This window comes from Larus michahellis, chromosome 9 (genome assembly GCF_964199755.1).
Source record: "Larus michahellis chromosome 9, bLarMic1.1, whole genome shotgun sequence".
Taxonomy (NCBI): Eukaryota; Metazoa; Chordata; class Aves; order Charadriiformes; family Laridae; genus Larus; species Larus michahellis.
This window is the reverse complement of record NC_133904.1, coordinates 17012131-17034746: the sequence shown is the minus strand read 5'-3', so window position 1 is coordinate 17034746 and position 22616 is coordinate 17012131. Positions and strand designations below refer to the sequence as shown.

Genomic DNA, 22616 nt, shown 5'->3' with positions numbered 1-22616 from the left:
TTAGCAGGGAAACTTGGTAGTAAGCAGAACCTTTCCAAATTTGTCTCTGTCAATGTAGAAGCAGCGTTGACGTACACCTTGGACCTTGCTTGCCCAAGAGGTGGGGCAAGGTTTGTCCTTTGTGACTGCATGGCCTAGCGAGATAAAAGAACTGGAGGAGAAGGCTGCCCTGGGTTAAATGTTTGTTGTGAGGCTAAGGATACTCTCCATACGTTGTGTAGAAGTACTGGGGTTTCCTGCTTGTTGACTTCTATGTGATACCCAAGTTGGAATGTGTTTTCTCTGCTATTTTTTTTGGGAAGAGGATGGATTAAAAGCCCTTTTTAAAAGCCCTTCTTTAGGAAGGCTGCATCTTGGTGAAAAACATTTGTTGTGCCTGGCCTTGCTGGATCTGCACTTGGGTGTGTGTGAGCATGGAATACTACTCCTCCAGGAGAAAAACGTCACTTAGATACTTGAATATCCTATGACTAAAATCTGTAATCCCGAATCAAGTGGATTCCCCTGATACTCCATTTGGATTAGCTGGACAGAACTGCATGGGAGGACAAACCTATCTCTAAGTGGCAAATTCAGCGAAACTGTTGACAATAGAGTAAATGTTGACTTGGAAAGTTTTCAGATGTCCTGGATTTCTTTCCATGGTAAAGGTGATTGCTGTAGTCCTGGCTTGGTAACATCAGGCTGCTGTTAGTTGGTTGTATATTATACTTGTATTTTTGTTTGGTTATTTTTATCTAAAACATGTAGTTTCTACGAAAGTAAAAAGAAGGAATTATTTTGCTTATCAGATTGGCAGAGAGAAGCAAGAGCCTGTCCAATCCCACCCTGTATAATTGCAATAAAAATGACATCCCATGACACAAGCTGCCCAAAAGGATGATAAATTATACGGAATGGATGCAATTACTTAATCTGGCAGCAATGAGAGCTCTGTCTCATTTTCCTGTAGTTCCATGGAGCTACGTTCACTGTGGAAGTGAGTGACGAACAGTGGGCAAACCTCTTTGCAGATCTTCAGGGTCTGCATGTGGAATTTAAGCACTTAACTAGAACAGTGTAAGACTAAGGATTTAAAAGAATAGAGTGTGTTAACCATTAACTGTTAGTATTGTTCAGCTTTGATGGCCCAGGAAATACTGTTCATGTGTTGAAACATGGGGGTTAAGGCAGGATGTCAGTTTTGATTTTTTTGTAGTGATAAGCAGCCATTAAAGATGTAATTTCCTACATTCCTTTACTTCTTCAGACATAGCTTGTACTTGTTAATATATATTGCACATCAAAAAGACTATTATCTTTTTTGTCATTCTTTTTTTTTTCCCCTCACAGTTCAGAGGACTGCTCGCATTGGCACTGATGAGTTTGGAGTACTTTTCATGCTTCTCATGGGAATGTTTACAATTTTGCAGGATCAGGTTCGAATTTATTACTTAGGCACTGACAATGCTGCTGTAATTAATCAGTTGTCATAAAGCTGTCCCTCCTGCCTGTATTTGTTTCTGGCCAAATTCATCACACCAGGGCTGAATGCAGAGTGATGGCTTGTGAGCATGTTTAAAATTTAAATGATGATAATTAATAACTATTTTAAACAAGAAAAAAACCCCTATGCAGTTTTGAATTACGAGGGCATGAAAGGACTAAAATGTCTTTGCCGCTTTCATACTGTTAGAATTGAACAGAAACTGATCTGACTGCTTTTGAACCCTGCTGCTTGTGATTAAGTTGTGATTGTTTCTACTGCTTTGAAATGGAAGAGGGGGAGAAACTGTTTCCAAATGTATCTTGCTGGCAATTGTGGGTTCAGAAAGGTAGGGTTGGTTTGGTTCTGCTTTTTGTTTTGACACTTTCCTAAAGTTATGTTAGAGGGGCTTTTCAAAATTCCTGTTTACTCAGACCATAGAGATTTAAGCTTAACCAGGAAAGACAGTGTCAAGCAGTGACTGAAGAGCAATTACATTTGAGTTGTATTCCTTTCAGCAAGTCTTCACCTATCTCCAACAGTGAGTACTCAGTAGAAGATTGCAAGTCACTGTATAAAACCCTACTTTTCTGACTTTAAGCAGTATACGCAACAGCAGTAGACTCTAATTTAAAAAAAAAATAAACATACAAAACTTGGTCCCCCTTTTTTTTTTAAAGATCACCAGTGATCTTGCATGCTCTGCCTGTGGCATAGGGGCTGTTTAAAGCAGCAACTGAAGTCTAAAGGGTTGGAGGAGCAACTCTGTTTTCTCTGCCAGCGCTTTGTAATTGTCTGTTCTTGTTGTCTTGCAAATACAAGTAGTCTCTCATTCACATTTTAAGTCCCCATTTTTCAGTTTGTAGACACATGGATATTTTGCCTAAAGCACTAAGTGATGTCAGGTGAAGGTCAGTGCACTGTAATAACCTGCCCTCGAGCACAAATAAGTTCAGGCTCTACTGCCAAGAGATGACCTTTGATTTCTTTTTACCTTATGCAATAAGGGCCCTATTCAGAATTCTTCACTATCGCTTTACTTAGGCCAAGTCCCAGCCACTTGAATAGGTTTGCTTGAGGTCGCAAAAGTTTCCTAAGCATGGTATGATGATGGCAGAGGCTTCTGCATTGGAGATGATTTTGATAAACCAAACTAGGTTCATCATTTATTGTGGTCAGAAAATAAGAGTAAATGGTGAGAGTGGATTTTATTCTGACTTGTGTTGCCACCAACTCTGAAACTACTATTAAGCACTGTTTCTAAGCTACATCTGATCAACAGACATAGTGAACAAAGATGCTTATGCATTAAAACATTCGTTATATACAGGGAGAAAATAATACTTTAACCTGAAGTCATAATTGCTTTTAGATACAGCCAGAAGGCTGTATATGCCATCAGTGAGTAGACCTGTATTGTCGTAGACACACTTTCCTGCTCTTGGTATTCTCCTAGTCCAGGTATGTCATTGAGCTGTGAGGTGCAGGGTCCCTCAAAACTAAGTGTAATAATTTTGCCCAAACTGCTGTTGTTGCAAGATGGGATTGCGAATGGGCTAGCTTATCCTGAACAAAGTAGTGTATGGCTGAATGGGGAGGCAGGATACAGTCACCTTTTGACTACGCTGTGACTAACTGTACTGCTGGTTTCCACGGTGTTATTAAAAAGGGGATTTCCATTAAGCTGCCTTTGTTTGCAAGCCTGTGCAGGAGTTGTAGAGAAGTACAGTATTTCTTACATTTTTTTTCTCTTCAACCCTTCTAGCTTTTTGCAGATATGAGAATGGGTACCCGTGTGTATCAGCTCCAGTGAATGACTTCGCAAGTAGCAAAATCGTTTTGGTTCTTTCAAGGTCAGATTGTACAGTCAAGCCTTAGAGCTACTGTCAGGCAAACCTCTCCTGAAAGCAGTAGCACTTCTAGGCCGAGAAAAACTCAAGACTAGAACCTGACCTGGAAAGTGTGACTGGCAGTGAAAAAGGAATACAGTCGTCTTGACTTATTAGTTTAGTTTTTTGCATAATGCTGTTAGCAAGGGTGACAAGGGTTGTTGGTGATTCTGTGAGGTTAGTATCTTTTATCTGTCAACCATAAACTCATTCTTCACAGGCCACTGGACGGCATCTGCCAAACTGTGTATTTCCTAATAGGGAGATTTTAATCTGCAGCGAGTGAAATGTTTCAACTTTGCTGCTCAGTGATTGATAGCCTGAGATTCCTTGAATGTATGATTATCTTTGTGTTTTTGTGTCAAGGAATGGCATCTCCTCTAGGAGTGTAACAGTTTACACAGTTTACATTAAATGGACTGAAATACTAACTGTCATCTAGACCACCAGAGCACAAGAGGCATAGCAGCAAGACAAGATTTGTAGGATGTCTAAAATCCCTTTCAGACTGGCAGGATAAGAACAAACCGCTCCCACTCCCCACCCTTAAAGGGTCTTGCAGTTCAGTTTTAAAATACAGGAGGCTGAAGGGTTCACCTCATGGAGGTACGATGGATACAAGCGTTAGGATATTTCTGGAAGTCTGAACCAAACCTGAACTGAATAAGGACTTCAAGAAAATGATATTCAGTGACTTCAGTCTCAAGGAGTAGAATTGAGATCATAAATTGTTTTGGGATTTCTCAACGTATGAATTTTACATTTCTGCTGCTGCCACTAATCATACTGAATCTTCATTTCTCTTTCTTAAGAAGACGCAATGATACTGTTGCTTGTCATCCTTACTAATTAAAGCTGGGTAACATAGCATTTTCCTTTGTTAACATCTTCTTCCCTTAAAGAAGAGATGCACAGAGATGAAACAGTTCTTCAGTGAGTTATACCTGTATCTATTTGCCTACAAAATTTAATATTTGCAAAAGATTTACAAGGCAACTGATTGTCATTCTTCCAGTTGGCTGTCAGAGATCCATTGATAATTTATTTTTTTCATGTTGGGATTAAGTTCCCTAGTATTCTGTTTCAAAATTACGAAAGAAATGCTTAATTTCACAGTGCTCTTGCAAGACCTCTCATTAGAGCTATTACTCGTCATTATGTAGGAACATAAAAGAAAACAATAAATCTTCAAATTCCATTGTTGCGTTTCCATACCAGGATGTGTGGAGCCTCACATCAGAGAGGATTTTAATGAGAAAAAAGTCAGAATCTCATCATTCTTATAGTATTATTTAATAACAAAGTAATTTAATAATCTTAATTGCAAGTTGTTTCAGGAGCAAGGTGCATAAGCTGTATGCTGAGCTGTGTTTCTGCCCATGATCTGCAGTTCTTATCTGTACTGCCTCTTAAAAATAAAGCACCCAAGTCTTGCTATTAGGTATATGAAATTTCCTTCAGAACAGACCAGAACAGTTGATTTGTTACTGTTTATTCAGCAAAGGTGTGTTTAGGATTTATCTGAATGCCACAGTATCACAGCACTGGTTTTTTTTGGACATATGTCACTTATTTTTCAGCGGTACCTAAAGCATATCCCCGTGTGGTTTTCTGAGAAGCTTCTACACCCTTGCATCTGGCCACTAGCCAGTTGAAAGCCTATCTTGCTCTCATATACTGCGCCTATTTAGGATGTGTTTATTGCCCAAATTCTCCCCAAATCTTAGAGGACACTCTATTGTTTGAATCTTTGAGCTTTTAAGAAGATGGTACACCTCTGCCTCCCCCATACTCCAGTACAGTACAGTCCCTTAGAGTCATTGCCCAGTTTTTAATGACAGCTGGGTTGCAGCAATACTGTTACCTGAGCAGTGCTGTTCACTTCGGTTCAAGTGGAGCTCAATTCAGGTGGGAATTGCATGAAGGAAAAAAGAAATATCTTCTTTTTGACAGAATAAAGTAGCTGGGTTTGCTGATTGCAGGAGAGGACCGAGGGGAAGAGGACTTTCATCATGCTTAATGTGTATTACGAAAGCCCTGGTCACTTTTTTTGGACATTGGTTTGTACAAAAGGTACGTCAGTAGATAGTCAGTAGGTAGTCGCTGTTGTTTTTCCCTCTGGTTACGGCAGTATTGAAATGCACGTTAAAGACACTTGCCCTTGAAAACTTGTGTAGAAAAGGATTGGGCGAGTTCTTGTGGGATTCATGTTCTCATTAATCTCCATTAGAGAGAGTTCAGGAAGCCAGTGGTGTAGCTGTTGGACTACCAAGACCTCCTTACTTTGCTGCTGGAATGCTTGGGAGGGGGATACTTGCTTGGCTGTAGCCTGGCATATACATTTTTAAACGTATTTTCTTTGTAAGTAGATGGGCTAATAATCTGATGCTGAATTGCCTTGCTTTTACCTGTACTAAGAAACAGTTGGGGTTTTTTGTTTGTTTTTTAATTGTTCTCCTATGTCAAAGTCACCTTCAAGTCTTGAGGGAACACCAGCCTTTCTTTAGAATGCTTAACCCAAACCAGAGAACTACATAACAGGCAGAGAAATCTCTGAAGTTCCCTGGGAATTATTTTTATCCCATTTATAGTTCTGTACACAGAGAATAAAACTACAGAAGCCCTTGGAGTCACTGTAGCCAAAGTTTGGAATTGAGCCCCAAGGATCTTAACGTTAATTTCAATGGATGCCTGTGTTATATTTATAGATATGTGTTCCAGTTAGTATCTGCTCTGCTGCATAGGGTTTTACTTTAGAAAATTAAGCATCTCTGACAATAGTGGATATGAATAGCTACCCAGAAGAGAAATATTTAGGCAGTCTTGACAAGACTTTTTTCCCTCTGGTTAACTTGGATGATCTGTGGTGATCTCTTCCGAGGAGTAAGAAGGCTTCCATTAGAGGTTGGCTAACAAGTTTCAAAAGTGGTTTGGTTTGACTTTCGGAGTGTCCGTGTACAAATACAGCTTTATCGCTTGTCTGCTCTGGAAGAATGTACGAGTATTCCCAGAAAGCATTATTATTTAGAGGTATTGCTTATGCAGGGAGATGTTTCCTCCACTCATACTCCAAAGAAAATATTTTGTTTCTGAATAAGCAAGCAAAGATTTCCAGTCCCCATTGCATACTCTCCTCCCTGGTGTGTTCTAACACTGGTACCCCAAGCACCTCAGAAATCTTGCAAGCAAAACAGAAGGAACTTTGTGAAAGTTAATACTTTGAGATTGCATGTGTTCAGGTAGTACCTTGACAGGGACACCAATTTCATTGTGTTTTGTTTTGTGAGGACAGCGTTAGATTTAAGCATTCATCTACTATTTAATTTCTTCTTTAGAAAATCACAGCTGTGAAGGTCAGGATTTTTATGTTGTTAGAAATGTTTCTGTGTGTTCACAGGGCATTGCTGGCTCTTTATACTATCCTGTTAGTGTGAATCGGCCCTAATGTAGAGAATGGGCAGTTTCACGTCAGGTTTTCTATTTGTGTTGGAGCCATGCAAAAATTTAGTTGTGATAGGCTAATGATACACACTTCTATTTACCAGTAAATGAAGTATTTATTTTGAAGGGTACCTCGTCACCAGGACCACTTGATCTTCACCTGTGTATGTTGTTGAATGTTGCCTGATGCTCACGCCAAAAAATTTATTGTCTGAAGCACGGCCTCCTGTATTTTTTATTTATTTATTTATTTTCCCTGTGTGGGGGATGTTGATGCTTGGGCATGTATTTACAATATTTATTGAACAGCGTGAAAGTGAATTCTCATGGTAAGTGGTTTACAAAAATGAAAAACAGACTTGTGTTCTGCTGACATTAAACAGATGGTTGAAAAACAATGTTTTCTCTTTGCAAAAGGAAGGTGTCTTCTAACTGCGCAATAATTATGTAATATATGTGATTTTTACTTGATGAGAGGGGTGTCTCCCAGCTGTATTACTAAGAAATAGCTGATTATACTGCTGAAATATGTTGTGTGTTACTGTCCTTGTACATGTGCCTTCAATTAGCTTTGCTGAAATATTTGTTTTCTGTGACCTTTTCAAATAGGATGTGTTATAACTCTTTGAGTGAGGCTGGTCAGTCCTTGGTTTTCATGCAGAAGGCGGTAGGTCCTCAGAACCATCATCTGCCTCTTGATGTAAACTCCACTTGGACACCGTTGTGAGCCTATGTTTTGAAGAAAACTGAGATAGGTTGAAAGTTAGAAGCTTTCCTTTGATTTCAGAGAGACACCTTGTGTTCTGAAAGCGGCTTTCATTAACCAAGTCATGAAAGAAGTATAAGAAAAACTCATTTTCTTTGACATATTTACAGGTAAAGAAATTAGTATGGTTAAAAGAGGCTCTAAGAAATTTCTGTTATTCCTGGTTGCTCTGAAATGCAGTTATATGCTTTGCAATATCAGTATTGTTAAGACTTTTACTAAATAAATATACTTGGAGACTGACATTTCATACGTACTACTTCTCTCAATGAAATATTTCTAGCCAGGGCATTCGAAGTACCAGTCACAGCAGACGGTTTTACCTGAGTCTCCACAAGATGGAGGGGGTCTCGAAGCAGTATATGAACCAGATCTAAAACACCACTCTGGCTACTTAGGCTTGGTAGAAAAGTATCTAGAACAGTAACTTGTTGAAAATAAATTCGTGTTCTTACTGCTCATTTTGTAGCCAAGACTGTAGCTATTTGATAATCATAGCAGAGTTCACACAAGTCTGTTTCTCTTGCTTGTCATAACTGTGAAGGATTCACCTGTGTTTTGAATTGGTGCTTGTAGGGATGTCAGGTATTTCCACCTGACTTTTTAGGCTGTTAACCGTTCCTTTTTCCATAGCTTTCAATTATCAGTAATCAGATTAATGTTGATCAGGATGATGGAAAGGTTAAGAAAGATTGTTTTATGAAAAGGGTCTTGAACATGTCATCTCCCCCTCTCTCTTACCTGTGCAGTACCTTCTACATCCTTGGTTTGGAATACTCAGATTGTGGCAGAAAAGTTCTTTAAAAGGGGAGCAAAATTTATTAAACATATATGGAATGCGGCCTCTTAGAAGAGGTGATGGTTTCTAATGTGAAGAGCTGTGAAAAGTAGCACCTTTTGTAGTTTTCAGGTGCTGAAACTGCTAGAACTTCTTTCAGATCTCTGGGCTCATTAAGTGTAGAACGGGCTGCTCTTAGTGGTTGTGTGTGCAATGATTGTTACTGGATCTGTGAGCAAAGGGAATTTGCAGCCACATTCGCATGACACAAGTGGAATATACTATTTGAATGTTGAGTAAGTACTTTCAGATGGGAACAGAATTGCTCTGGTCTGTACATACTTGTCTTATATAAGGTCTAGCCAGTTTGTTCTGCACAAGTGATATAGAACAGATATGGCAAGAGTTGGAATTCCTTAAATCAGTGAATAGTGATGAGCTGGTATTGAGATTCCTATAGTAGCCTCTTTAGAGGGAGAAGGGAAGGTAAAAAACCAACCACCATGTGGCTTGGCTACCTTAGCTTTGTTAATTGTGTGCTGGGCTTCTTTTTATATACCTACAGTTACATGAGTGCATATTTTGTATCCATTCCTTCAGCAGTAATACCAATTAACTGGTATAAAATAGAATACTAAATACACCCTGCAACTAGTTGGTCTATCCTCTGTTTATTGGAGGTGTTTTCTAGTTTCCTCTTATTCTGCCTACAAAGGCTTTTGAAGAGTTGAGGAACCCTTTCAGTAAAATACAGTATCTGGCTTTACTACTTGGTAAAAGTTGTGGAAAACGTTACCTTGACTTCAAACTGTCCTTAGACAATAATACAGTAAATCCAGGGAAAGATCAATGACCCGATGAAGCTCTATGGGTCTCTGATTTGGAACTTAATAACATTTTGTAAATCAGTTGTTGTAGAAGGCAACATAGATTCAAGAACTGAAAGATGCACTCTGGGTGTGATTTCTTGACAAAACGTTCAGTTAGAAATGAGGTTGTCCATCTACAGTGTCATCATAAGAAATCATTCTTCTAAAAATTGTAGTTACTAAGCATACTTTTAAAAATAACGCCAAGGATTTGGCTAAAATTGCACAGCCTGTCAATTTAAAATCTTGAAATGAACTTAAGGTAGGTTTGCAATAGTTTCCACACAGTTACATCCCAAGAATCTCTCTGCCGATTTGGAGAGAGATATGATCTCACTTTTGTGATTCATTTTACCTTTTACATAATTGTCCTCTGCCTGGAAGCCACACATGAGAACTTTAAATGCAGTAAGTGTTTCTGAAAACTAGCTAAGGCTTTCAAAAGGTGAAAGAGAGGGCAAAATCAGACTAAAAATGGCAATTTTGGTGCAGCCTGAACCTTGAGAAAGGGTCATCTTTCTGGGTTATTATTTCAAAGAAGTAAAAAAGAACAAGTAATTCAATTTTTCTGGCACTCAATATGATTTTGGGTTTTCTGTTCCTTTTTTTTTTTTTCTTTTAAGGTTGGATAAATCAGAATTACTAATCAACTTAGCACTGCTACTCCAGCACACTTCCTTTGTAATTGATCTCAATTAACTAACTATATGTCGTAATTCATGCCACAACAATGTACTTCATTTGATTATCAAAACTATTACTGTGGTGTTAAATCCATATTCAAAATTGTTATTGAGTTTAAGAGGTCTTTAGTGAATTTTAGATCAGGTTCATTTTATTATAATATTTTCACTTTTATGATATTTTTGTTACTAATGCACATTGAGCAAATACATAACCAGTGTTGTGAACAAAGATTAAGAAAAACGAAATCTAGGGGAAAAATTAAAGAAACAAATCCTACTAGTCCTAGGTAAAGTGACTGCAGCTCACAACCTATAAACAAGCGCTTTCTTGCGCTTCTCCCCTTTGCTCACAAGATTAATGTCACAACCCTTGGTAGATCTTTAATTAAATTGTGTGTACTTCAAAAAAGACTGAAGCAAAATTGTTTGAATTATGCCACCCTCCAGCATAACCGTATTTTTACAAGCCAAAATTTGCATCTTTTGAGTGGATATTTTGGGAAATTTTGTGTATGGTCACTGTTGGATTTCACCAACTTTGAGTTTGTCTCCTAGATTTTCAGAGGACAACTAAATGTAATAGAAATGGATGCCAAATAATGGATGCCACATTTTTTCCACTGAATTCCAAAGAAATGAGCTGAAATTGTTCTTTGAGAAGTGGAACATTTGCTGAATAAAGAGACAGCTCTAGAAATGGGACCAAAATTTTAGGCTACTCTGGGATGGCCCTCAACCTTACGATTATTGTTTTATTTAGGGTCTTTGGTGCTTCTATGTAGAAGCACAACTTTATAGAGAGTCAGTGAGCGGTGGGTAAGGTGCGTCCCTGGGGCACCAGGGAGTGCCGAGTGCCCCCCTCCTTGGGGCAGAGGCTGTTGAGTCAGGGCCGCCCATCACGGGAGGTGAGTCACCCAGCTGTTACGCAGAAGCAGATGATGCCAGAAGGGGATGTTTAAAAGACAAGTAGTAGTTTTACCTGTGAATGTAAGAGGCTTGATCGTGTCTCTGTCTATGTTGTTGTTTGTGGAGTGTACTTACTGGACTGGGGAGGGAGGGTTTGTGAGATTTTAGGCAAAAAAATGAAAGCTTCTGGATCTTGATCAAGCTTAGGTTGGAGACAGGCACTGAGCTTTCTTGGACTGCAGTAGTTCTGGACACGCCCAGAAAGAGAACTTTAAAGTTTTCAAAGCATTTAAAGTAAAACAGAGAGGCACCTTCAGGGTTAGGTGGAGTAACTTGCAATTTTTGTTTTAATGAAACTGTTTGCTCCATTTAAGCATCAGATCTAACGCTAGATTTCTCTGTTATGCAGCTTTCAGAGACAAGTGTGTGTTTTAATGTAGTTAATGAATATGTCAAGACATTAAAACACTAGTGGTAGGTGTGAGCAGCTGCAGTCCAAGCTGTTGGGTGCACGCACAAATGATGTAGCTAGATAAACCCCGTGCACTGTGGGGTGCTTCATCAGAGTCTTGTGAATGTCATGAGTTTTAGATCCAATCCAAAGGACTTGCATTGAACATCATTTAATAGGTGGGAACAACTAAACTAATTGATACACTATACCAATGTGCAAGGCAACAGATTCAAAGGGTACTCTATTATAAAGAGTATGTTATTTTTTTCTTTAAGCATTCCTAAGTATTTACTTATGATTTCTTTTCCTAAATAATATAGAAAGAGAGCTTTGCACATCAGTGGAAACATGACTCAGAATGATGCTCAGATTTCATAGCTACTTCAAGTTGCCATTGTTGGTAGCTGGCAAGATACATAATCCAACCAGAAAGACAAATATTGAAAGAAATTTAAGTTGGCTTGCTATATGTTTAAGTCAACAAGATAAAATGGGCTAAAAGCTCAGAGCAATTCTGAACTTAGTTGAGTTAGTGTATGTTTCTACATGATGTGTCTCACATCCTTGTTGTGAGTTGAAATAGAGGGTCTTGGATTGTTTCAGTAGGTAATGTACATAGGCACATGTTAAGAAATTTCTGTTACAGTTAGTACATAGATGCATATGGATGTATGCGAGTTGACAGGACTTGTAAGAAGTATAGGTTGATGCTAAAATGACATTGGAATTCATGAAAGTGAAATACCACCCACTCACAATACACAAAGGGTATAGTCACATGAAAAACTGCATGTGAGTGGTCCTGTGATATTTAAGAGGTTAGGATAACTAATTCTGTAAATTTTCAAACCACTTTGTAGGAAGACGTTTCTTTAAGCTAATTAGCCGAGGGGGAAATATCGTTGTTGACTTTCTTCTTTCTTAAGTTTCTGTACAGTTTCTGTAGTGTCTGTCCTGATAATTCTGTGTATTGCATCATTTAACTCTCTGAGAAATCTTACTGTATCCATTTTGGCAAATTTCTGGGACTGCCTATGAGCCTACTAGATTATTTTTTTCTGATTTACTGCCATTATCCATCTCTGTCCCTTTTTGAAATCTCCATTACAAATTAGTGGTTTTCTTTACTAATTTCATTTAGACGCTCATCTAAGGGCTGCAGTGTCTGACTACAAATGGGCTGTTGGACTGAGATGGTTAAGGAGACTCTGCAGGTAAAGCTGACAGTAAGCTCAGAGTCAATTTCAGTAAATACCAAGACTAAGGACGGCTGATGACTTGGTAGTATAACTGCTGAGACTGGCAGCAGCAGTTTGAAGGTGTGAGGATCACTCACCTGCAGTGTGAAAAGGGAGGAGACTTTAACCAGGATCTTACTATCCGGTCTCATTTTCTGTGACCTGATGCACATTGTATTATGTACACTGAAACACCTCTCACTTTGATTCTCGTGCCATGGTTGTTCTGGAGAAGGGGGTTAGAATTTCTCCAGAATCCTTCCATCCTATGTGATGGGTTGGTTGGTTTGGTTTTTTGGGGGTGTGTATGGTTGTGGGTTTTTTTTGTTGTTGTTGTTTTTTCCCCTACTTAGTTTCACAGATTTTGTTTTTACCCTGCTTGGAGGTGAAATGGGGAAGATTGCTGAAATGTCAAATATTGTAATGCAGGGGAGAAAGTCTTTCTAACTCCGCCGAAATACAGGAGTGTGGGCTCTTCCAGTTGAGATATTAATATCTATTCTGCTGTAAATAGGGTTACTAGAAAGTCTTTTGCTAAATAGGTCTATAGTGCTCCGAAGCCCCTTCTGGGAAGGTAATTTGGCTTTTACATTTGCAAGACTTACTGCAGTGACTAGCACATAGTACACCTCATCAGGTTTTTGAAAGTTTCCATGCCAAAATTCATGTTATTTAATCCTAGTGTTAACTGTTTAGCCATTTCAGATATTCATTTTGCCCTGGATCTTCTGGAGGGAAAATGATTGTCACGTTTGCACATTTTCCTATCAAAAACACCACTGCCAGTATGACATTTCTTTCAATAGGCTGTAAGCACCTAAGCACTGAAATAATTTTGAAAACGAGCTTTAAAGTTGCTTAGATACTTAGCAGTTTTTACACTGTGCTACAAATGATACTGCAAAAGAATGCATCTGTGTGGTGCAGTAAGAAGTGTTTTGAAAAAGGCATTGAAATACTGTTGAAAGTTCAGTTTGTAATGCAGCCTGCCATTGACAACGAAGATACAGACGAACTGAAAAAATTGAAAACATATGTGTGGACTTCAGGCATTCTTTTTAAGAACAATCTCCAGAAACACCGGAGGTTCCTTCCCCACTTCTTCGCAAAACTAGATCTATAATAGTATCTTTTCTGCTTTCCAAATGAGGTGCAGTTTACAGAGTGGATTAGGGGAGCGCACATTTCTTTTTCTGTGGGTTTGTATCCTGTAACAATGTTCAGCTGCGATTGTGTCCCTCCATACAAGGATGCTGGATAAAAAGATTATTTTGGAGTGAAAAAAAACTGAAAGAGAGTACATCTGGAAAAAACTAATGATAAGAACTTGAACCCATGTTGTTTACAATCCATGTTACGTGCATATCCTTCATTTTCAATATGTGATATAAAAGACTATTGCCTCAGTGTGTCTGGTACTTAAGAGCCAGGTTGCAGGAAGCAAGACATTTGTTTGCTTCGCGATTCAACATGTCTGTTAGTAAATAGTATCCTAGGGGATCTGTCTGAATGCTTTGTGTTAGTGCTGTATATGTGGACTTGCCTAACGTTTAAAGGAATGTAGCTTTTTCTGAAACCGTGTGCTAAAACTTCACATAGTGTAAAGTGTTGCAGGAGATCTAGACTAAAAATCTGTTTTCAGAAGTGCTGCCCATCTTTTAAAAAACAGTTGTACGACATTAAGCAGTAAAATTGGTAAGTTTGAGAAAGCCTCTTAGATCTACCAGCCATGGAACTGCAGAAAGAGAGGGTGAAGTTTAGCTGAGCCCTAGTGCTTCTTCCTCATGACTAACTTAAACCTGTTACAGGCAGAACTTCTGTCATCGTACTTTCCCAAGTACTCAACTTTAATGCCATCCGTTTAAAAAGCTAAACAATCGAACAGTAAAAAGAAGAGGAATTTTCTTTTAAAGTTGTCAGAAATATTTTGTAACTTCCTAAAACATTTGTTTTGTTCTTTGATTTTTTTACTTGTGTGTGTGAATTTAGCTTGTCCAGTTACCTGCAAACAATCCACATTTTCTAGTGGCAGGATCTGTACTTTTTCTAACTGCACGTTTCTTAAGTTCTTGTAAGTCTTGTGCCTTTCTAGGCAGATTGTAATTATCAGGCTGCCTGACAGAAATTGAGAGCTCTTTATCTATGAACAGCAATGTTCTCTTGTTTCTGCTCACTCCACTGCATTTCAACATGTAATCACTTGTAAATGGCAAGATACAGACAGCGGTTGACCAAGCTCTGAAATATATAGATTTAGGTTCAGTCCTAATAGTGTTTTATTTCCTCTTACCCTCCCTTCTTCCCCCCACCCACCGCAATTTATATTGTATTTCCCTACTGCAAGGATCCCTTTCCTGCTTGAAATACCGGAGCGGCATTTTAGGTGTCCAATATATGATTACAAATTTACCAAAATAAGGACTTCCCAGATGTCTGGACATTTGAGAGTATTTCCAAACAAATGAGAGTGTATGCAGGTAATAACCTCTCAAGGGCTGGTAGGGCTTCTGTGCGTTTGCAGTAGTCATGATGCAATGATAGGACTTTAGAAATAAGGATCAGTTGAATTTGTATTCAGAATGCTGTTGAACCCCAGATTTCCTCCGTGACTGTGGGCACGGCATTTAACTTCGTTGTGGCTGTGTTTGCCATCCGTAATAGAGAGGGAACAACGCTGCTCTGGTTTTTTTCTGCAGACTGTATGAGCACTCACAAGAGGATCACTCTTGTATTGCTCACAAAATGGAGAGTGTAATAATATTATTACTATACAGTAGAAATGGGTAATCCAGTTTCAGTTCTATGAATTCTATTAACACGAGCTGTTAAATAAAGCTGTTTAATTTATTGTCATACAAGCGACATACCAAGAACGTGAGATAAAAAGGCAAGTAAGGTTAACATCAGATTTGCATACTTGGGAATTAAATCAAGATTCTGCATCCTGTAGCCTTTCAGCACAGCACTTTGGCACTGTTGAAGTCCTGTTGCAAAAAATGGGGTGTGTCCAGTCAATTCATGTAACATGCAGTGTTTGAATTGCTGTGAAGTCCCAAGAATTGAGGTAGAGATGACTGACGTAGATCTGTATCCAGTTTCATAGGCATCCCGGAGAATACTGAATAAGCAGTGTTAATGTTTTCCTCTTTTTCTGTAGGATTTGTGTGTGATCGGCATTGTGCTGCACTACAGTGAAGAGGTATTTTTCACTTTAAGACACCCTGCATTAAAGGATCATGGTAGACAGCTTAATAGTTTCTTTAAGGTAAGTGATGCAATAAAACATTTAAAATCTTATTTAATATGCTCTTAACACACTGCAGTAACTATCAATTTTGTTGTCTCTTGCTTTGGTGTTAAAGGTATTTGTAACATAGGAGGCGTCCTGGTTTGAGGTAAAACAGAACCAATTTTCTTTTCAGTAATTTTACTTCCCAGCTAAGCCTCTTCTAACTGAACCCTCTGAAATTAACGGCATCTGTTGTTCGTTTTAGTGGCCAGCCCAGCCCAAACCACAACAGGAGGATAAATAAAAATCTTATTCAAAGACCAAATAATCAAGTATGTGCATACCAGACATAGGATTCTTTGGCGATAGTAAAAAAAGAAAGTTTTCATTGTTTGTTTATGCTTAGAGCATCTGTTAGTGTATGCCAGTTCCTTTTTTTTTGATGAGGCTGTACAACTACAGTCACTGGGCTTAAATTACTGGTTTACATGTTTTAGTACCTGTGCTGCAATTCATTCAGGGATTTATACTATGCATTCCTGAAACAGTTTGCCAGTGGGCAAACATAGGAAAGACCTTTCAAACAGCTTTCCTGACAAAGGAAACATTTAGCTGTTTCTAAGCTGGTCTGTCCAGTTCTGTAGTTGGGCAAGCGGATTCAGGGACAACAGGCAGCTGTGATGCTACAGGAACAGCAGTTGACCTCCTGCGAGGAATGACAGCTGCATGCTCTTTCATTGTATGGAGGAACTGTCAATATCAGCTCTGATCTAACCTTCATTCTTGTGAATTTCAGACATCAGTCTTTGAGTTGCAGTTCTGACACTCTCCTACTATGCCAGAGCAAATTCCACATCAAAATGGATCTGTCGCATATTACTGATGATACTACCGGTGTTATCTTTCCTGTTGAGACTTCTCCCTGCATAGCTCCTCCCAGGCTGTTCTGCAGACTTTCATTTGGGAGAAAGTCAGGAATATGAGACAAGAGCCATACCGCACTAGTCAGTACTAGTCACTTGGCTAAAATACTTTCACTCCTATCTGGACAATCCACAGTTGGCCGTGATAGCCCTTCATAAAGTACAGCTACTAAGAGACAGCAGCCATGCAAGAAATCTTTTTTTGGTATGCTGCAGCTTCATTCACGGAGAGCTAATACTCACTGCAATGACAGAGGAAGAACTCTGAGAGGTGTTCCTAAATGAGGTGTTAAATAGCAAACTTTTTCTTGCTGCTTCTACGATGGAGCTAACACTACTTTGCTCTGCGCCTCCTCAGTTAAAGAGAAATTGCCAGTTAAAGAAAGGAGCGTGTTTGCTCTTTGACTTGGATAGACTAACAGTTTAATGCCTGTCTTTGCTTTAAACTAAGTACTTGGCTCCAAATAGTGCCATAGCTGTGAAAGTGTGGTCTGTACCAGCAAGATTCTTACACAGAGCCCAAGTTAAACAGCCATCAATCAGCTGCAATTGGTACCTGACCTGTTCACATATACTTGAAAAGATTTGTTTTATTTTGAGGAGCACTTGTTCTTTTTGGCTTTTCTGCACAGTAAGAATACCTGAAACAAGCCCACTGAAATTGGAGAAGCCTATTTTTGTAGCTTGGGAGGCCTAACGTTAGTCAAGCATGACAAATAAAAAAGCTTAGTCCAGAGAAGTTAGCCAAAGCAAGCTACTGAGGGAAATAACATTTAAAAAATTAAATTGCCACACACTGATTTGAAGCTAGAGGCTTACCTCAGGCTAGCCTAAGTATTCCTGGCAGATCTATGTGTTTGAAATAGTGGGTTGATACTGTTGTTTCTGAGAGATCCAACTGCAGATACAGAAGCAAACTTAAAAACTAGCTTCATTGTCCTTGAGCACATACATACAGATGGTGATTACAGTGCAACCTCATTAAAGAATGGTCAGGAAAAGCTTGGCACGGAGTAATCACACATATACTGAAAGTTTGCATTTTAGAACTGAAAACTTTAATCTGGTAAGTAATTTGCTTTGAAGATTACATTTCTCACTCGGTTTAGAACTCCCAACCTTGTGCATGATTTCAGAAGAACTTATGCGTAGAAATCTGTAGTCCTTCAGACTGATCAGAAAAATCCTGTCCTGTTGAGGATGAAAGCATTCATTTCCTTATGCAAAGTTTGAACTTTCTTTCACATGCTCTGAGGGATTATAGGGAGCAGGGAGTGGGTAGGAAGATTCTGAAAAGGAAGTTAAATATAATTTGCAGAAGATGTAGGCTGGGCCTGTCAGAGACTGCGCTCTGCCTACTTAGAAGCTTGTCATATTTTCCTTGAGAATAGTTAGGAGATTACTTGAGCGCTTGAAAAAGGGAAATGCAGGTCAGTTAAAGACAGACTTGATGCTGTCATTTTGCAGTTTGGCCGTCTGAGTTCTACTTTTGATTCCAGGTGTGATTGGCAAATCAGTTTCTTCATTCATGCCTTTGGCTTCCATCCACCGCTGTGTTATGGGCCTTGCTCTGAACTGTGTGTTTTGACTCCTACTGTGGTTTCTTTATAGTGCCTTACACTGGCTCTGATTTCAGCCACCTCCCCTCTGTTTGGCTTTATCACAAATGATAGCTTTGTGAAATGTAATACTTTAAAAGTCCGTTAGAAGGAAGTGTTTTAATTGTTTGTGGGGTTTTTTTCTAAATTGATGTGGCAAGTAAGGAAGTAATGACTTTTTCTTGCCTTTGAAGGGTTTATTGCTTTGAGAGAGAGGGGCATAGACTATGGTGATGAGGTGATGACAGGCCATGTGCAATCAATACTTACCTAACGGTTCCTTTTGCAGTATATTAGCATGAACAAACACAGAAAACTCAAGAAAAACATTCTTCTTAGAATTTTTGTGTTGGTGGTAATGAAATGCTTATTATTAAAAAAACCTTCTTTCTGTTTAGGAGGTCTGTCTGAAAATACCTGAAACAATGAGAAATATTTAAAGGGTTACTGTGTAGGGAGCAAAGGAAGGAGCTGTGAGTAGGAAGCACAGCTGGATTTTGTCTGGTCCATTAGTTTGCAGCTGGATTTTGTGCCCAAATCCATCAGTTTTACTTCTGCATTGAAATTCAGCAAATCATTAGCAGCTTTCCCCATTATAGATGGTCTGAAGCATACTCTTTGTAGACTGAAAAATCAAACTCTTGGTAGAAATAAAGACATTTTGATCCTAATTCTTGTACCTTTCTGTGTTTTCTGATGAAGGGGCTTGCTAGAAGAGGGCAAACCAGTCCCCAGTGCAAATTATAGCAAACAAAAGACTGAGCTAACTGAGCCTAACTTGTAATGGGCTCCTAGGAGTCGTTATGGTGGTGAGGCTTGACAGAACAAAGTTTGTTTGGGCTTAGTTCCCGTTATGACTCCTTTCAGATTGAAGGTGTGGGGTCTGGGGTGATGCGTGGCTGCTTATCCCAAGTCTCTGGTGAGCTGTGTCCGCCACTTTCCATCTTCTGTGCCCATTAGGTTATTCAATTTCCACAAGCATTAGGCAACTGGGGAAGAACCTATTTTCTGCAAAATCATGGTGATTCATTGCATGTTTCCTGTGTGCTGGAGGTGGAGCGTTCACCTGTAAAATGAGGAGCCAGAGCTAGAAGTAGACTTAGTCCACAGATAGGTGAATTCTTACTTAGCGCTTTAGAAAACTTGCAGAGCATATGTCAGTTTGATACCAAATGCTGAGACGTTAAAAGGTGCATTGCCAATAGGATTTTAATTTAAACATAAAGTTATGTGAAATACTATCAATGGATTCTACCTGGTGCACTTTTGCTGTGTAGGTGGGCAAATATACCTGTGTACCTGGTACTGCCTGCTGTGAAGAGAATGTCATAAGAAAGTTTCATATAGTTCAGTGAGTCTGCTTTTGTTAGTAATGGTATTTAAGTGTCTAAATAAGTTCTTGTGGTATGAAGCCCTGTAATAGATTGTAGATGTGTGGTTGGTATTAGTGGTGATTATATCTTCTCTTTCACTATTTGCTTTTTCAGACTTCTCGGCTCCTTGGCAGTGCTGGGATTTCAGTTTGTCATCCCTCAGCCTTCAATTGAACACAGAAAGGTAAGCATTAGAATGCATTAGCATTTTGTATACTTAAAGGTAAACGTAGAAAACATTAGAGTAAGATGCATAAAGCGATGCAATCTAAATAAAGTTCTGGGAATAATGTGGCTTTTGTTTTGTGTGTGGGTTTTGTTTCTTTTTTTTTTTTTTTAATATGAATAGATACTTGGTTAAAAGAGGCTCATCATGGTTAATTAGCTGAGTAATTGTATGGAGTGTTGTAGGTCACAAATAGGTCCCTGTCAGCTTACTCAAGCTTTGGAGCATTTTCATCATGTAAGACAAAGGGGAAGAAGAATTCACATCAGTTAGAGCAGCGCTCAAACATGGAGTGATTAGCAGAAGCATCTGGTTGCTTATAGGTAGCTCTTACAGAGATGGAGATGTCTGAAATAGAAGTTGGACCCAAACCATAGTCTGCTGCTAGATTTAAATTGCTAGAGATCGGAGCTGGAACCTGTTGAACTTTCCTGTTGCACTCTCATGAATGGCTCACTCATAGACATCGGCCTGTCTAAGGCAGCTTGCAGCCTGTGCGCCATCCATCCTGCTCAGCATTCCTGAGGTCTCGGCTGGACTACTTAAGTTAGGTTTTTGCACTGCTTTTCAGGAAAGTAGTGGGCAGTTTGGAGAGAAACAGAGAGCAGCAGTGATTATCCTCAAGAGGTTTTAAAATCTTGCCTCTGAGGGAAGTTTGAATGAATTCAGGTTGTTTAGTCTAAAGATTAGAAGACTGGTGGAGGAGGCAGATATAATCTCCAAATGCAAGCGCTAAAGAGAAGGCATTTCTTTCTGTCTGTGCTGGAGTAGATGAGAAGAAATGGATTTAAACTGGAGCAAGGGAAACTTAGGTTTCCTGTTAAAAAAACCTTCTTATGGTAAGGTAATAAAGAAGAATAGACCATATTGACTGGCTAACGTTCAGAATTTCCGTGATGGAGGTCTCTGTGAATGTGTTGGACAAATGTTTGTCAGGAATGATGTGTAGGTGTTGCTGATTCGACCAGAGACCTGAGGGGAGACCCCTTGAATGATCTTCTTTCCCTTTATGGTCTGTGACCTTATGTAGATGTTGTTCTCATCTCTTAGTATTCAAACGCAACCAATTCATTATTAAAGGTATCAAATAACATATTTTTTAAAAAATTTGCTTTTTACTATAGGTTTTTAAATAATAACGGGAGATGTGTATTTATTTTTAAACCACCCTATCCCCACCGGAACCAGGACAAGGAGGTAAAAGGCAGGTTTGCAGGGTTTCCTTTTTTTCTGTGAATATGCCACTGTCTTTAGGGTGAAAAATTATTTGGACGATAGCTCCGTAGGTATGGACTAGAGACCTGAAGCCATCCGATAGTCATAGTTCCTGAAGAACATAGCTGCCATGTTCAGCTCCTTGTGCAGCCTAATTGTAAGACAAATTAAATGGGGTCAGTAATGATGCAGTCTGAAACTGGCACGGTCCAGTCTGCAGCATTTCTCAAGCTGCCCAAGTGTTCAATTCTAAACCTGAGTACAACATAGTGTTTTTCCCTATTTTAGATCTCTTCCATTTTGTTGTGAAGTTGAGATGGTCATGCTGCTGCTCTGTTTTCAGTACTCTGTCTAATTAGACATTCTTTTGTAACATTGACAGCGGAGAGATGCTGCAATCCAGCTTCCAAATGGCCTTAGGGGAAAAAAAATCTACTAACTAAAATAGAGTAAGTCAGAGAAACAATTGCTTCATTCTCTGAAGCTCCGGAATTAATTTTGATAAAATCAGATTCTTTGTTTTCAGTTGAATGAGAAATGCCACGGGTCTGGAGTGTCTTCTGTACTCGTTAAAGGGGCTGGAGGCATGCATGGCACTAAGGGGCACGGTAACCACCTTGGAGCTGTTCTTTTTACTGAAAACAAGAGAAGCAGAGGTTTCCTAGTGACCATCTCGTACAGGCTCCAAGGCTGGCTGTCATTCTCGGCTCTTACACTACGGGAGACGATTCTATTCATGCCAAACTGTGTTTAGACTGGAAGTCTGCATTTATTAAACTTTTCAGAAACCTTCTGACCCACCTATCGGCTCCAGGCAAGAGGGGCTGTTAGGAACTGTGAAGGCCGAGACCGACGTGTTTCTGAGTGTGAGTGCTCAGCTTTGTAGCTCTGGAGGTTGTTCCCCTTCTTTTTATGCAGTAACCCGGCCATGTGTTTGCTGGCGTCCCTCGCCAGTATCTCCTGTGTACTTCTGCGCGGATCATTCTGCTCTTTGGCAGAGTTTCTTCTGTGTGAGAGTAGGTCGGTTTTGCAGGAAGAAAGAGAGAGGAGGGGGGAAGGATTTGATGAACAATATGTCATTTTAACAATGTAGTGAATAACAAAAGAGGTGGCTGGTAACTTTCATATCGCGCTCAGAGGGTACAATGTGTGGAGACTGAGTAACTAGAGCTGGATTTCTAATAAAACATTAGCTTATACCCCAATCCTTAGCGTGTGTTTATTTTGCAGCTTGAAGTTAAGCATGTGTGCACAACTGATGCTTGAACGTGCAGTGTTGCAGGGTGTTTGGATTCTGTCTTTTGCACCCTGCATCTAGTTATTTTTGCTCTGGAAGCTATGGACAGGGAAATAAAATCAGAGAACTGGACTTGGGTATTTGGCTGAGTAATTCATTAAAATATTTCCAAATAGTCTTGATTTTTTTTCTTACACTAAAACTTTTGGGAAAATGAAATAACCCCCAGGACAGTCCCCAAAGCAGTTGATAGAAATCCAGTTGTAACTGCCTCTGGACACCCACAGTTCAGCTGAGATGTTGTTTTTTTAGGACTTAAAAAC

General features: G+C 39.3%; 1 protein-coding gene across 2 annotated transcripts in view; it reads left to right on the top strand.

Moving 5' to 3' along the window:
• Nucleotides 1-22616, top strand: part of THSD4 (thrombospondin type 1 domain containing 4) — a 302857-nt gene that overhangs the window by 5748 nt on the left and 274493 nt on the right. For both annotated transcript variants that reach the window (XM_074600956.1, XM_074600955.1), the window contains exons 3-4: nt 15650-15757; nt 19730-19799. In XM_074600956.1, coding sequence (XP_074457057.1) covers nt 15729-15757; nt 19730-19799 — 99 coding nt within the window. In that variant the 5' untranslated portion in view covers nt 15650-15728. The remainder of the gene's footprint in view (nt 1-15649; nt 15758-19729; nt 19800-22616) is intronic.